The sequence below is a fragment of the Papio anubis genome, chromosome 10 (genome assembly GCF_008728515.1).
Source record: "Papio anubis isolate 15944 chromosome 10, Panubis1.0, whole genome shotgun sequence".
Taxonomy (NCBI): domain Eukaryota; kingdom Metazoa; phylum Chordata; class Mammalia; order Primates; family Cercopithecidae; genus Papio; species Papio anubis.
The window spans coordinates 103,352,479-103,364,737 of NC_044985.1; the positions used below are offsets into that span (position 1 = coordinate 103,352,479).

The window sequence follows — 12,259 nt, forward strand, 5'->3', positions numbered from 1 at the left end:
GCATAAAGAATTCTCTGTGTGTATGTGTGACCAAGCACGCACTGGGGGCTGGGGTGAGGCTGGGCACATGCATGACTTGGTCCCGGGTGAAAGGAAAGGCAGGCCCCAGCAGGGGCAGGGGAGCCTGTGTGCTTAGCCAGTTCTCCCTCCCCCACGCCCGTCTACCCTTTCAAAACCTCTGAATCACGAGTCCACACTTGGCCAGTTTATTAAAGGCAGGGAGCTTCAGCAGGGTCCAAAAGGGAGAAGTTGGGAGATGCCCCTCCTCAGCTCCCTGCTTCCCTAACAACTCTTCTACAGCCCAGCCCCCAGGGCCCAGAGGCAGGGCTGGCGTCAGGCAGACTGTACTGCATAAATATGTGGAGGCCACAGCCCGAATCAGCAGCGTCAGGGGGCAAGGAAACTGGGTTTGGGGCAAGAAGTGGGTGGCTCTGGGGGCACCTCCCCCAGTGCTTGTCCAGAGCCCAGGGACCCACAAAGCCAGAGAGGGGACCAGCGGGCCAGCTTGGGGTCTGGCTATGGCCAGCCCTGCCCAGCGAGGCTGGCAGGTGGCTCTGGTTTTGGGGGAGGAGTGGGGTGGGGTGTGGCCATGCCATGGCCCACGGGGACAGGTGGGGTCAGGTGCTGTTGCCCTGCTCCTGCTCAAAGAGTAGCATGGCCAGCTGGGTTCGGGATCCGAGGCCCTCAAGCACACTCTGGCGGCAGCGGTGGTATAGGTCCTCACTGAGCCTCGCGCTGCATGTCTGGGCCCGGTAGCGCTGCAGCAGCGCCGGCTCCACTGCCCGCAGCACATGCAGACTGGAGAAGTGGAGGAACAGCTCGTACACGTCCAGGCTCTCCAGCAGCTCCTCTTCTTGTTCTGAGGCTGCCGCCAGGCGACCACGGGCTGCCACGTAGTCGGAGTTGTAGAAGCAGGCCTCGCTGGCTGCCTGGCGATCAAAGCGGCCAGTGTCACGGCCCAGCTCTGGGGGCCCAGGCCCTTGTGGTGGGGCCACAGCTGGGTGGAAGGCTTGGAAGTGCATGGGAAAGAAGGCCTGCCAGCCGGAGATGGCATGCATGCGGCAGCGGTTCAGGAAGTCAGGCGTGAGCACCGTGTCTGGCCCGGCCAGCAGGAACAGTGTGTCCAGTGGGTGCTTCTTGGAGAGTAGATCCATGAGGCGCAGTGGTGAGGGTGCGGCTGTCTGAACACTGAGCCATGGCACCCGGGCGCCGGGGAAACGCCGCTCCAGCTCTGCCACGTGGGCCTTGACAGGTGCGAAGACATCTGCGTGGGCTGCGCGCTGGGCCTGGCGTGGCTCATACAGTAGCAGCAGGGTCAGGGCTGCCGCAGCATCACCAGGCTCCAGTGCTGCAGTGGCAAAGGCCTCCAGGAAGCCAGGGGCCAGGTCACGCTCAGCCGCAGCTAGAGGCAGGAGCACAGTGAGACGTGAGGCCTCAGTGACATAGGGCACAGGCAAGATCTCCACGCGGCTCAGTGGCCGGAGCAGCTGTACTCGGCGAGTGAGGGGCCGGCGGCCTCCCTGGGGGGTCAGTGCCTCCAGTTGTAAGTCCAGTGTGTATTCCATACCCCGGGCTGGATCAAAGCGTCGGTAGCCATTCACCAGTTGCTGCTTCTGGAGCCGCAAGGCCGGGTGGTAGCGGCGGTTGAGCTCCTCTAGAGCTGTTCCCAGAACATCAGCCACATCAGCCCGATCAGCCCCACGCAGTGGGCAGCGGGGTGAGCCATCGGCGCAGGAGAAAGCGTGCTGCTCCGTGAAATAGTCCCAGCGCAGCACCTCAAAGCGGGAGGCCGGGCGGGATGGTGCTGGAATGCCCACAGGCCAGGCAGCTGCCCGGTCACCATCAATGGCCAGACGGCTGGTATTCTGGATCTCCCACTGGATCAGAGAAACAGGCCATGAGTAAGGGGCAGACCAGAGGAGCAGCACACAGCTGGGGGACTGGGTAGGCAGCAGGTGCCACTCAGGATGGGTCACTAGTCCCCTGCCCACCCAGGGTCCTTACCTATCATTTCCCCAGCATAGACAGCCTAAGAGCCTGGAGGCTCATCAGAGAACGTAGAAACAGGCAGGGGCTGGGAAGTAGTTTTGTTCTGTGATTCTAGTGCTAACTTTTCATTTCTCTGGGATCTCTGTGACCTCTCAGATCCTGTGCCCCTCACTCCGCCATCCCCAGACCTAGACCATACCTGTAACTCCTGGATCTCCTGGTATGTGCGTTCCAGTTCAGCTCGGGCGAAAGCCTTGTGCAGCTGGTACATGTGCACAGGGTCACGCACAGGGTGGGCTGTCAGGGCACTTCGGAAACGAAGGTCCCCCTCCTGCACTGGCTCCCCAGGGCTCAGCTCCAGATGGCTATAGTGCACCCCCTGGGGAGAGGAAGGGAGGGGATCTGTTATGAGCTGGCATTGTCTTCCATTGTCTCATAGTGAGTATCTCATCTCCTCAGTCTATGACCTGTTGTGGACTTACAGTCTGAGGGTTTAAGTCTACCTTGACCAGTTGTGAGTCTGTGTGACCTTCAGCATGCCTCTGCTAGCTCATCTGCGAAATGGGCATGCGTCCTGTCTCAGAGCTGTCCAAGGGCTAAAACAATAACTAACATCAAATGCCTATTATGTACAAGGCTCCCTTATTTTCCCTAATCCTTGTGACAACTCCGAGCAATAATTATTTCTATTGGCACAGAGGAAGCTACTGAAGCCCAGGATATTGAGTAATCTACCCGGGGTCACAGGGATAGAAAATAAATGTCCGAATTGGCATGGAAAACCAGGCCTGTAGCTCCACCACCCCTTTGCCTCTCAGAGGGATTTGAACATGACAGGAGGTATCGGCGGGATAGCTTATCATCCCACCTCATGGTCACCAGTGCAGCCCACCCCGGTGGCATCGAGAATGCAGCGACCCAGCCACTCGTCAGGGCGCGCACTGACGATGTCATTGCGGCAGCCTTCCAGGTGGGGGCGCAGCTGCTGCAGCAGCATGCGCGAGAGCAGCACCCCAAAGCCTCCGTGGCAGTAGCGGCCGGGGGTGGGCTCTCCGCCGATGAAGTCCTGGGGCCGGCCCAGGTACAGGTGGGCGGCGGAAGCCAGGCTGAGGTGGCCAGTTAGGCGGGCCAGGCCGTGCGCCTCGGTGTAGGTGGTGTCAGGCACCAGGAAGAACCAGTCAAAGTCGTCGCCGTGCTGCTCCAGCAGGTGGCGCAGCGCCAGGTGCAGGTGCCCGATGGGTCGCTCCTCGCCCAGCGTCACCACCGCCATGCCAGGTGGGGCCCGGCGGCCCCGTGCGCCCGTCAGGAACACCACACGCTCCAGCCGGTGCCCCAGCGTGCGGTTCACGGCCACGCCCAGGGTGGGCAGCGTGGCCTGAGAGGTCAGCACCGCCACCAGCAGCCTCTGCCTGATGCCCAGCTCCGTGCTGATGTAGCGGGTCCTAGGGGAGGAGATGGCACAAGGTTATCAAAAAGACAACGGGGTGGGGGGTGGAGGGGGGTGGAGGGGGTGGTCAGCACAAACTCCGGGAGGTCGCGTCTTCTCTGCATCTGTGTTCTCACCTATGAATAGGATAAGAATAAACCCTCTCTCCCAGGGGTCATGAGGATTTAAACGAAATGGTCTTACACAGGTAGTTCTTTGCATTTGTGAGATGGCAATACCCACCCAGATAGGAGAGAGATATTGTGGGTCTGACTCCAGGGTTCGCTACTTAGTAGCTATGTCCTTAAGTGTGTTATTTAACCTGAGCCATCTGTAAAATGAGACTGATTATATCTGTTTAATTATATCTGATTATATCTGTCTGTCCAGCCAAATGCTGGACATACCATGTATCTACTCATTTCTATATAAATATGTCATTTTGCCACAAATGCCTCACATAAATTATATAAAGGAACGTTTGGAATAGGGGTGTACTGAGTGTTTTTGCAGGGAGGGGCAAACTGGACTCAGGGGCTCCAGGAACTTACCTTTGTTAAAGCAGAAGGTAAATTGCAGAACCAGCATTTGAACCCAATGTTACTTAGAAATTATTTCAACTCATCAGCAGATACATTAATGGGATGGGCGCTCCCTCCCCCAGCTCACCCTGAGGTGGCCCTTGTAACCCACTCAGGAACAAGAGATCCAGGTAAATCCTAGTTCTCGCCTTTCTCTTTCCCTGTTTCTATACACTCAACCCTATATACAAGTCATTTCTCTAACCCCAGTAGCCCAGCCAGGGAGCTAGTAGGATCTTTGGGGAGCCATCGGGTCGAGTCGGTTTAGGACACAGGCCAGCAAGTTCAGCCCAGGCCGGGATAGGGCCCAGAGAAAGCCTCGGACTGGCCCCATGGCTCTTGGGGAAGGCAGGGCCATCGGAAGTTATCGGGGCCCAAAGACTTCCTGGCTCGCCAGCCCCTTCCTTCCGGAGCCCGACCCGGGCCCGGGCTGCTTCCCAGCGCGCGTCCCAGCCGCTGCCCAGTGGGTGGAGCAGGCGCAGCCGATCACTACCTGACGGCCTTTTTGGCGGCCTGGCCGGGCTGTGCGGGATGGTAGGGCAAGACGCGCGGCTCCCAATTCTCCCCGGCGCCTGCGCCGGTCCCGGGCTTCTCGCGCTCCGCTCCGGGCTGCACTGAGTTGGGCCGTCGCGCCGCGTTGGTGTTGCCGCGCGGCGGCAGCTCAGAGTCTCCAGGTTGGGGCGGGCCTGGGCCGCACGGCTCCTCCACCCAGGTGACGCTGAGCAGGCTCAGGGTGAAGCCCAGGGAGATGCCCACGGCCACGGGCCCTGCGGGCCGCAGCACCGACAGCAGCAGCGATGCCCGCATGGCGCCCGGACCGCGGGTCCCCGGCCCTGGCGAAGCCCCAGAGCAGCCAGAGGAGGCTCCGAGGGGGCGGGACCGGGGAGGGGGCGGATCCAGAGGGCTCGGGTCCCGCGGGCGGGCCCGCTCCCTCCCCGCAGAGCAGAGCCAGCGACCCGAGTCGAATCCCCGGGGCCGCGCCTCGATTCCCCTCCAGCAGCTGCTCTAGGGTGCGCAGGGTTCTTGCGCTCGGCCCCAGAGCCTCAGCCGCGGCCGCAGCTGTCCGACGTGTCACTGCAAGGGCCCCGCCCCCGGGGTGGGGTCTCGAGCTCCCGCTACCGGAGAGGGAGGAGAAGGGGGAGGTTAAAGGGGAAGGGCCCCCGGAAGTGCCCCCACCTCGGTGCGGGAGAGGGAGACGCCGGGGGCGGAGTCCCCTGCCTCCCGCGGCGTGGTTGGTGCGTCCCGGGTGACGTCAGAAGCAGCCCGCCCCTGCCTGGATGGTGCGCCCTGAGTGACGTCAGGAGCAGAGGCCGGAGCTGTCCATCAGCACCAAAGGCCGCGGGCGGGCTCAGGGCATGGGGCCGCGGTTCTGGGGCGGCCCGAGCCCCGGCTCCTGCTCCTTCCCCTTCCCCAGGCCGAAACCGAGTTCCCGGACGCCGCGGGACTGGAGTGCCAGCCGGTGTTGGAGGTGGAGCGGCGCCGCCACCGCGCCGAGACCAGTCTCTGCGGCCCAGCAGCCCCCTTCCTCGCACGACGGACTTTCCCTGGACCCCAGTCAATTGGAGCCTGTGGCGCCCCGCAAACCCGGCCCCTCGGGCGTCTACACAGTCTCTTTCACTCAGAAGCTCAGGTCGCCTCCAGCCCAGGTAAATCTTGGACAATCCCATATTGAGCCGCCCACAGACGAATCTCTTGGCTGCCTTCTTCTCACTGGCAGCACACTCCCCTCATCCCCCCTGACTCCCGTCCCTCTTTTAACTTCATCCCAGTCTCCTCTAGCCAGGCACTTTTGTTTCCCTTTGTCTTTGCTCTCCACTCCAGAGATGCTTCCAGAGCTGCACAAATGTGGATACCACTCCTTTGTCCACTGTCCTTGCTGAGTTCTCCCAATCCCTCTCCTACCCCTATCCTGGTGGGGACCCAGGACTCCTCTGTGACCCCAACTTTCCCTCTGTCAGGTTAACTTGGGAGGGTGACTCCCTTCTATTCCCAGCATTATGCCGGGGACTGTGGCAACACTGCGGTTCCAGCTACTGCCTCCTGAGCCAGATGATGCCTTCTGGGGTGCCCCTTGTGAACAGCCCCTGGAGCGCAGGTACCAGGCACTGCCGGCCCTCGTCTGCATCATGTGCTGTTTGTTTGGAGTCGTCTACTGCTTCTTCGGTGAGATCCCCATCTCATCCCTCACCTGGGCTACCCAGTGTTTTCCCGAGTTCTTTTTCTGAGCCCCTCAAGTCTTCTCTGAATCCCTCTACCATCGTGAATAATTCTTCCTTTTCTTTCATCCCACACATTTATAGATTGTCTAGACTCTATATTATAGGAAACACAGGTTTTTGGATTAGGCACACCTGAGTTTGAATTTACTTAGCTTTGCAGTTACTAATTGTGATGTCTTGGGCACATTAATCTGTCTGCGCCTCAGTTTTCTCATCTGAACAATGATCACATTTATCTCATGTAGTGTTATAAGAATCAATAAGCATTCAATAGATAGTAGCTATTGTGGTGAGGATGTGTTTGGGTCACTGTGCTAGGTAGGCACTGAAAACACTTAGCAGGGTCATTACACATGGTCCCTTACCATAGGGCATATCATCTGACAGGAAGGAGACTCCCTGGAGCATTTACACCTGGGATACATATTAGAGCGGGCTGGATGGTGGTCACACACATCCATCCAGCCTATAAGGCAGGCTCCAGTAATCAGAGCTGCTGTGAATACTTGTACAGGATGGGTACTAAATAAGGGAACTCAGCTGAGTGGGCAAGTGGGGGCTAAAGTCCAGCTCATGCTCTGCCTGACAAAATCTGGGCCTTGGTACAAAGCTGCTTTGCCTAGAGAAAGGCACACCTTTTTCTAATATGCATAAAGGTGCCATATGGGCTAGTGGCCCACTGTAATGGGAGTAAGTGACCAGTGGCTCTGCAGCAAGAGTTACAGAACTTCAGAGGGGAGAGTGAGCTCTGAAGCTGGGGGCCCAAAGAAAGCCTCCGGGAGGAGAATTATAGGTGAGTGGGACCTGTGGGGGGCAAATGAGGCTTGGGGGCTGGGGTTCCAGGTTGGGCAGAGGTAGTGCAAGACTTGTGTTCTGCAGCCTCCTCCTACAATGGGTGGGTAGACAGGGTTGGGAGCCAGATGGTCCCTCCCATTCCTCCCCCAAACTCTGGGCTGAACAACTGAAGAGTAGGCAGGAGGAAGTGCCCCCCGCAAGGGTTCAGGACACGTTCTGGGCCTCTGAGGATTCTGTATCACCTCACCCCCTCCATATCTGTACCCACTCCCTCTGCATGTTGCTCAATGTGGCCTCATATTCCCTCTCCTGGGCTTCCTGACATCCTACCCCTCTTGGATACCACTACTCCCAGGCTCATGGACTCTGAGCCCTTGTCCACGCCCTACTCCTCTCTCTGCTCACAGAGCCTCCTGGACTCTCATACTTCCCCCTACTCCTGGAAGTGACTCTCCTCTATTATCTTTCTCTTTGGCTCTCCCTGACTCCTTGACCCCCACCTCTGATTTCCATCTTTCCAACTGTTCAGAATCTCCACTTCCCTCACCCTTTCAGGTATCTCTAATGGGCCTAATGGCCCTATAACCTCCTTATTTCTGAAACTCCACAAACACTATTTCCTTCTCTTTGATTCTGTGTGACCTCATGTAAGCCTTAGTGACCTCCACCTCCCCTCACCTCCAGTTATGTCATTACCTTCCATCCCTCTGACCCCCTCTATTACTCCTAGCTTTGATCACTGGTTACTCCTCTCTAATCCCTATAACCTCATCATTTGATCACCCCTCCCCATACTGTGATCCCAGTAATTCCTTGTTTTGGTCTCAGTGTTCCTCTCTCTTGGAAATCATTTTATACTCTCAATGATTCTATTTCTGTCAATCTCCCTAACCTACAAATACCTCATTTTCCAGGACAACTCCCCAATAACTCTGCTTCTCTGTCCTCTTTGTAACCTTTCAGTGGTGCCATATCTCTGAAGCCCTGTGACCCTCAAAAACTCATCTTTCTGAACCTGTGTGACTCTCACCTCTCAACTTTTTTTTTTTTTTTTTTGAGACAAAGTCTTGCTCTGTCACCCAGGCTGGAGTGCAATGGTGCGATCTTGGCTCACTGCAACCTCTGCCTCCTGGGTTCAAGTGATTCCCCTGCCTCAGCCTCCTGAGTAGCTGGGATTACGGGTGCGCGCCACCATGCCCGGCTAATTTTTTGTATTTTTAATAGAGACAGGGTTTCACCATGTTGATCAGGCTGGTCTCGAACTCCTGACCTTGTGATCCATCCGCCTCGGCCTCCCAAAGTGCTGCCACCACGCCCAGCCCTCGAGTTTATTATGATTTCCAAATACCTCATCTCTGTGAGCAATCCCTTCTCAAAGACCCCACTGACTCTTTTGCTGATCCTCTTGGGATCCCAATGACTTATCTCTCTGACTCCTATGATCCCAATGACAGCAATGCACGAAGTCACCCTTGACTCGAAAGATTTATCCTAACTCTTGTGATCCTCAAATATATCAACCCTCATGATCTCAATGGTTATGTTTGCTTTCCCATTGACTGCCAACAGCCCTATCTCTCTAACCTCCCTTGACCTCAATGGCCCCATCACTGATGCCCTCATGACCCCAGTGACCCTCAATTCTCTGATCTTAGTGTGTTTGTCTCTGGTTCCCCTGGGATCCCATGTCCTTGACCCCTCGGACCTGCTCCCTCCAGCCTGGTGCCCTCATCTTGGCCCCTCACTAGCCCCTGTTCCCCTCCAGGTTACCGCTGCTTCAAGGCAGTGCTCTTCCTCACTGGGTTGCTGTTTGGCTCGGTGGTCATCTTCCTCCTGTGCTACCGAGAGCGGGTGCTAGAGACACAGCTGAGTGCTGGGGCGAGCGCGGGCATCGCGCTGGGCATCGGGCTGCTCTGCGGGCTGGTGGCCATGCTCGTGCGCAGCGTGGGCCTCTTCCTGGTGGGGCTGCTGCTCGGCCTGCTGCTCGCAGCTGCCGCCCTGCTGGGCTCCGCACCCTACTACCAGCCAGGCTCCGTGTGGGGTCCACTGGGGCTGCTGCTGGGGGGCGGCCTGCTCTGTGCCCTGCTCACTCTGCGCTGGCCCCGCCCACTCACCACCCTGGCCACCGCCGTGACTGGTGCTGCGCTCATCGCCACTGCCGCTGACTACTTCGCCGAGCTGCTACTGCTGGGGCGCTACGTGGTGGAGCGACTCCGGGCCGCTCCTGTGCCCCCCCTCTGCTGGCGAAGCTGGGCCCTGCTGGCACTCTGGCCCCTGCTCAGCCTCATGGGCATTCTGGTGCAGTGGCGGGTGACAGCTGAGGGGGACTCCCACACGGAAGGTAAGGGGGCACAGGCCAAGGTAGACATGAGAGGAGTGGGTGGCCAGGGATGGGTGGGGGGCTGAGTGACTGAGGAGTAGGGGACAGCAGCAGAAGGCCTCGATGGCTGTAGAGAGCTGACTTGCTCAGGGTCTGGGAGGATAGGACCCAGGTGCCATCATTCATTCCACAACAACATATGGAGTGTTGGCTCTGCACCGACACTATTCCAGGCACCAGGGATACAGCAGAGATAACACAGACAAGGTTCCTGTCCTTATGGGTGTACATTCAGGGCAGGCAGGAGACAGATAACAGAGATGCAGACAAACCAGATGATTCCAGTTGTGTAGAGTGATATGACAGAGACATGCAGGGTAATGTGAAAGAGTGACCTATGGAAGCTATTAGAGTTAGGGTGGTCAGGGAAGGCTACTTGAAGGAGGTGATATGTAAGCAGGCACTTGAAGGCTAAGGGGCCAGCCATGCAAAGAGCTAGAGAAGAGGAAACAGCAAGGGCGAGGGCCCTGAGAAGGAATGAGCTCAGCTTGTTTGAGGAAGTGGGGCAGGAGTATGGAAGGTGAGGTGTGGGAGCCAGGGTGATTGCGTGGACCCTCTGGGTCATAAGAAGCACTCCACATTTTGTTGGAAGGGCAATGAGACACCACTGGAGGGTTTAAAGTAGGGGAGGATAGAATCTAATTTAGTTTTTGGGATGCTCATTCTGCTGCTGAGTGTAGAAAGCATTAGAGGGAGCAAGTGTAGGGAAAACCAGTGAAGAAGCAGCTGTGATTGTCCAGTGGAAAGATGATGGTGGCTGGCCTAGGTGATTGGGAGAGGGATGACAGCCTGGAAGGGGGTACCTGGAAGCCTAGGAATCTTCCATAAAGACCTATGGAAGAAAACAACAACAGCGGGGAGTCCCCTCTAAGAGGCAGGAGACCAGGAAAGGAAGTGACAGGGTGGGAGTAAGGGGTTATGGACAAGAGGAATCTGGAAGCCTAGAGCCCCAGGTGGGAAGAGAGAGGGAGGGCTCAGGGGAAATAAGGCGCACAGTCCTCTGAGCTCCTTCTCTACCCATCCCACCACAGTGGTCATTAGCCGGCAGCGCCGACGCGTGCAACTGATGCGGATTCGGCAGCAGGAAGATCGCAAGGAGAAAAGGCGGAAAAAGAGACCTCCTCGGGCTCCCCCCAGAGGTCCCCGGGCTCCTCCCAGGCCTGGGCCCCCAGACCCTGCTTATCGGCGCAGGCCAGTGCCCATCAAACGCTTCAATGGAGACGTCCTCTCCCCGGTGAGCTCCCTGAGCCCATCCAGCCAGAATGAGAAGGAAGTGTGGAAACTCTGTCCAAACAGGACTGGGCTTTCCCCATGGACTGGTTGCTATCTAGAAGGCCTATTTGTCCATGCATCGGAGGCCACGCACCAGGGGCTTGGTGGGTCCAGCTGATGGGGGGATTGGGGGAAAGGTGCCCTCAGTATGGTTTTTAAGTGGGATATGGTTATGTGGTGGGGTCTCAGGGCTGTGGACTCTGGATCTATCGCAGTCTATAGGGGTGTCAGGCATGTAGGAATTCAGGAAGAGGTGGCTTTTAGGGCAGGATTCTGCGGTGGGACTCTCACACCTATGTTTGCTCCCCCACAGAGCTATATCCAGAGCTTCCGAGACCGGCAGACCGGGAGCTCCCTGAGCTCCTTCATGGCCTCACCCACAGATGCGGACTATGAGTATGGGTCCCGGGGGCCTCTGACAGCCTGCTCAGGCCCCCCGGTGCGGGTATAGCCATATCTGCCTGTCTAGACTCTGCAGTCACCAGCTCTGCCAGCTCGGGGAGGCCTGCTAGGCTGCCACTTAGCCCCCTGGCTTTGGCTGTCCCTCTCCCCAGCCTGGAGAGGGCTGGCCTGGTCACTAGAAGGGAGGATTGTCTCAGGCGAGTCTTGGCCTGAGAGGAAAGCCCCCTCCCAAGCTCCCAAGAGGCTCCTGAGGAACTCGGGGTGTGAACCCCATTGGGGTGTGCTCAGGGTTGTGAGTGTGTTGCCCGTGTGTCTGTGTGTGTGTGCAGGGGTGGGTGGGCTTGGAGGCGATGCTGGGACCCTTGCCTTAGATTTCTGACTGGTAGGGTTTCTCCAGGCTCAACCCCACCTCCTCACCCCCTGCCGGGGTCCCATGGGCCACCTCCTGCATGTCTCCGCGGAGGGGCTACCTTCCTTCCCATCGCCCTGCCTCCCAGCCAGACTCATCTAAGGGTTCTTGTCCTTGTCTATGGGGCAAACTGTAGCACCCCTCACCCTGGTCCCCTGGCCTCTGCAAAGCCACCAGCCTGAGGGCAGTGGCAGGAGATGGGGGTGGGGGGTGCTGCTCTGGGCTGGGTTGGGAAGGGAGTTGGGGAGGGGCTGAAATGCACGGTGCATGTCTGGTGTCTGTCATGCCAACCTGGACACCTCATGCTTCTGTCTCCCCCACCCCACTCTGTTTTACATCTTTTATAAATGTGCCAAACTGCGTGGCCTCTGCCAGGAATGGTGGTCTTTGGTGGCTGGCACTTTCATGGGCCAGGTACAAGCAGTACAGCCCTCAGTCCCCAGTGTCGCTCACTGCACAGAGGCTCCAGGCAAGGTCTGCCCTCCCACATCACTCAGAGAGGCAAGGAAATGAGCTGTAGCACTTTTATTGTCTCCTGACACCTCTGGTTTCCCTGTCTCTCTACCCCTGCCCAGGGTAAGGGCGCACGCCTTCCAAGTTGTCCAAGGGCACCCGCCTGGCCTGGTTCGGTCCTCCTAGTTACCTGCAGAGGAATGACTCCACATGTGGCTGGGGAGAGAGTGGGTACCACCTTTCTCTCCCCTGGCAGAGCCTGGACACCAGTACAGGAAGAGCTGGGGCCCCAGGCTATGCCCTACCCTTTCTCCGTCTTGGTCAGGGCTGTCT

General features: G+C 58.0%; 2 protein-coding genes across 6 annotated transcripts; one reads left to right on the forward strand and one right to left on the reverse strand.

The window, feature by feature from the left end:
• Window positions 1-183: 183 nt before the first annotated feature.
• CHPF (chondroitin polymerizing factor) lies at window positions 184-5,074 on the reverse strand. 2 transcript variants are annotated; one of them, XM_009183140.2, is made up of 4 exons: window positions 4,490-5,074; window positions 2,858-3,431; window positions 2,189-2,368; window positions 184-1,877 (listed from the first exon to the last, which is right to left on the reverse strand). In XM_009183140.2, the coding sequence occupies exons 1-4, from the start codon at window positions 4,801-4,803 to the stop codon at window positions 618-620; spliced, it is 2,328 nt and encodes a 775-aa protein (XP_009181404.1). In that variant the 5' UTR covers window positions 4,804-5,074; the 3' UTR covers window positions 184-617.
• Window positions 5,075-5,287: 213 nt separating this feature from the next.
• TMEM198 (transmembrane protein 198) lies at window positions 5,288-11,851 on the forward strand. 4 transcript variants are annotated; one of them, XM_003907993.5, is made up of 5 exons: window positions 5,288-5,642; window positions 5,955-6,159; window positions 8,776-9,351; window positions 10,422-10,624; window positions 10,976-11,851. In XM_003907993.5, the coding sequence occupies exons 2-5, from the start codon at window positions 5,994-5,996 to the stop codon at window positions 11,111-11,113; spliced, it is 1,083 nt and encodes a 360-aa protein (XP_003908042.1). In that variant the 5' UTR covers window positions 5,288-5,642; window positions 5,955-5,993; the 3' UTR covers window positions 11,114-11,851. The 4 variants fall into 4 exon arrangements, with proteins under 4 accessions (XP_003908042.1, XP_009181419.1, XP_009181420.1 ...); XM_009183155.4 differs by having other exon boundaries at window positions 5,417-5,642; window positions 5,990-6,159; XM_009183156.4 differs by having other exon boundaries at window positions 5,541-5,642; window positions 5,955-6,091.
• The last annotated feature ends 408 nt before the right edge of the window (window positions 11,852-12,259 follow it).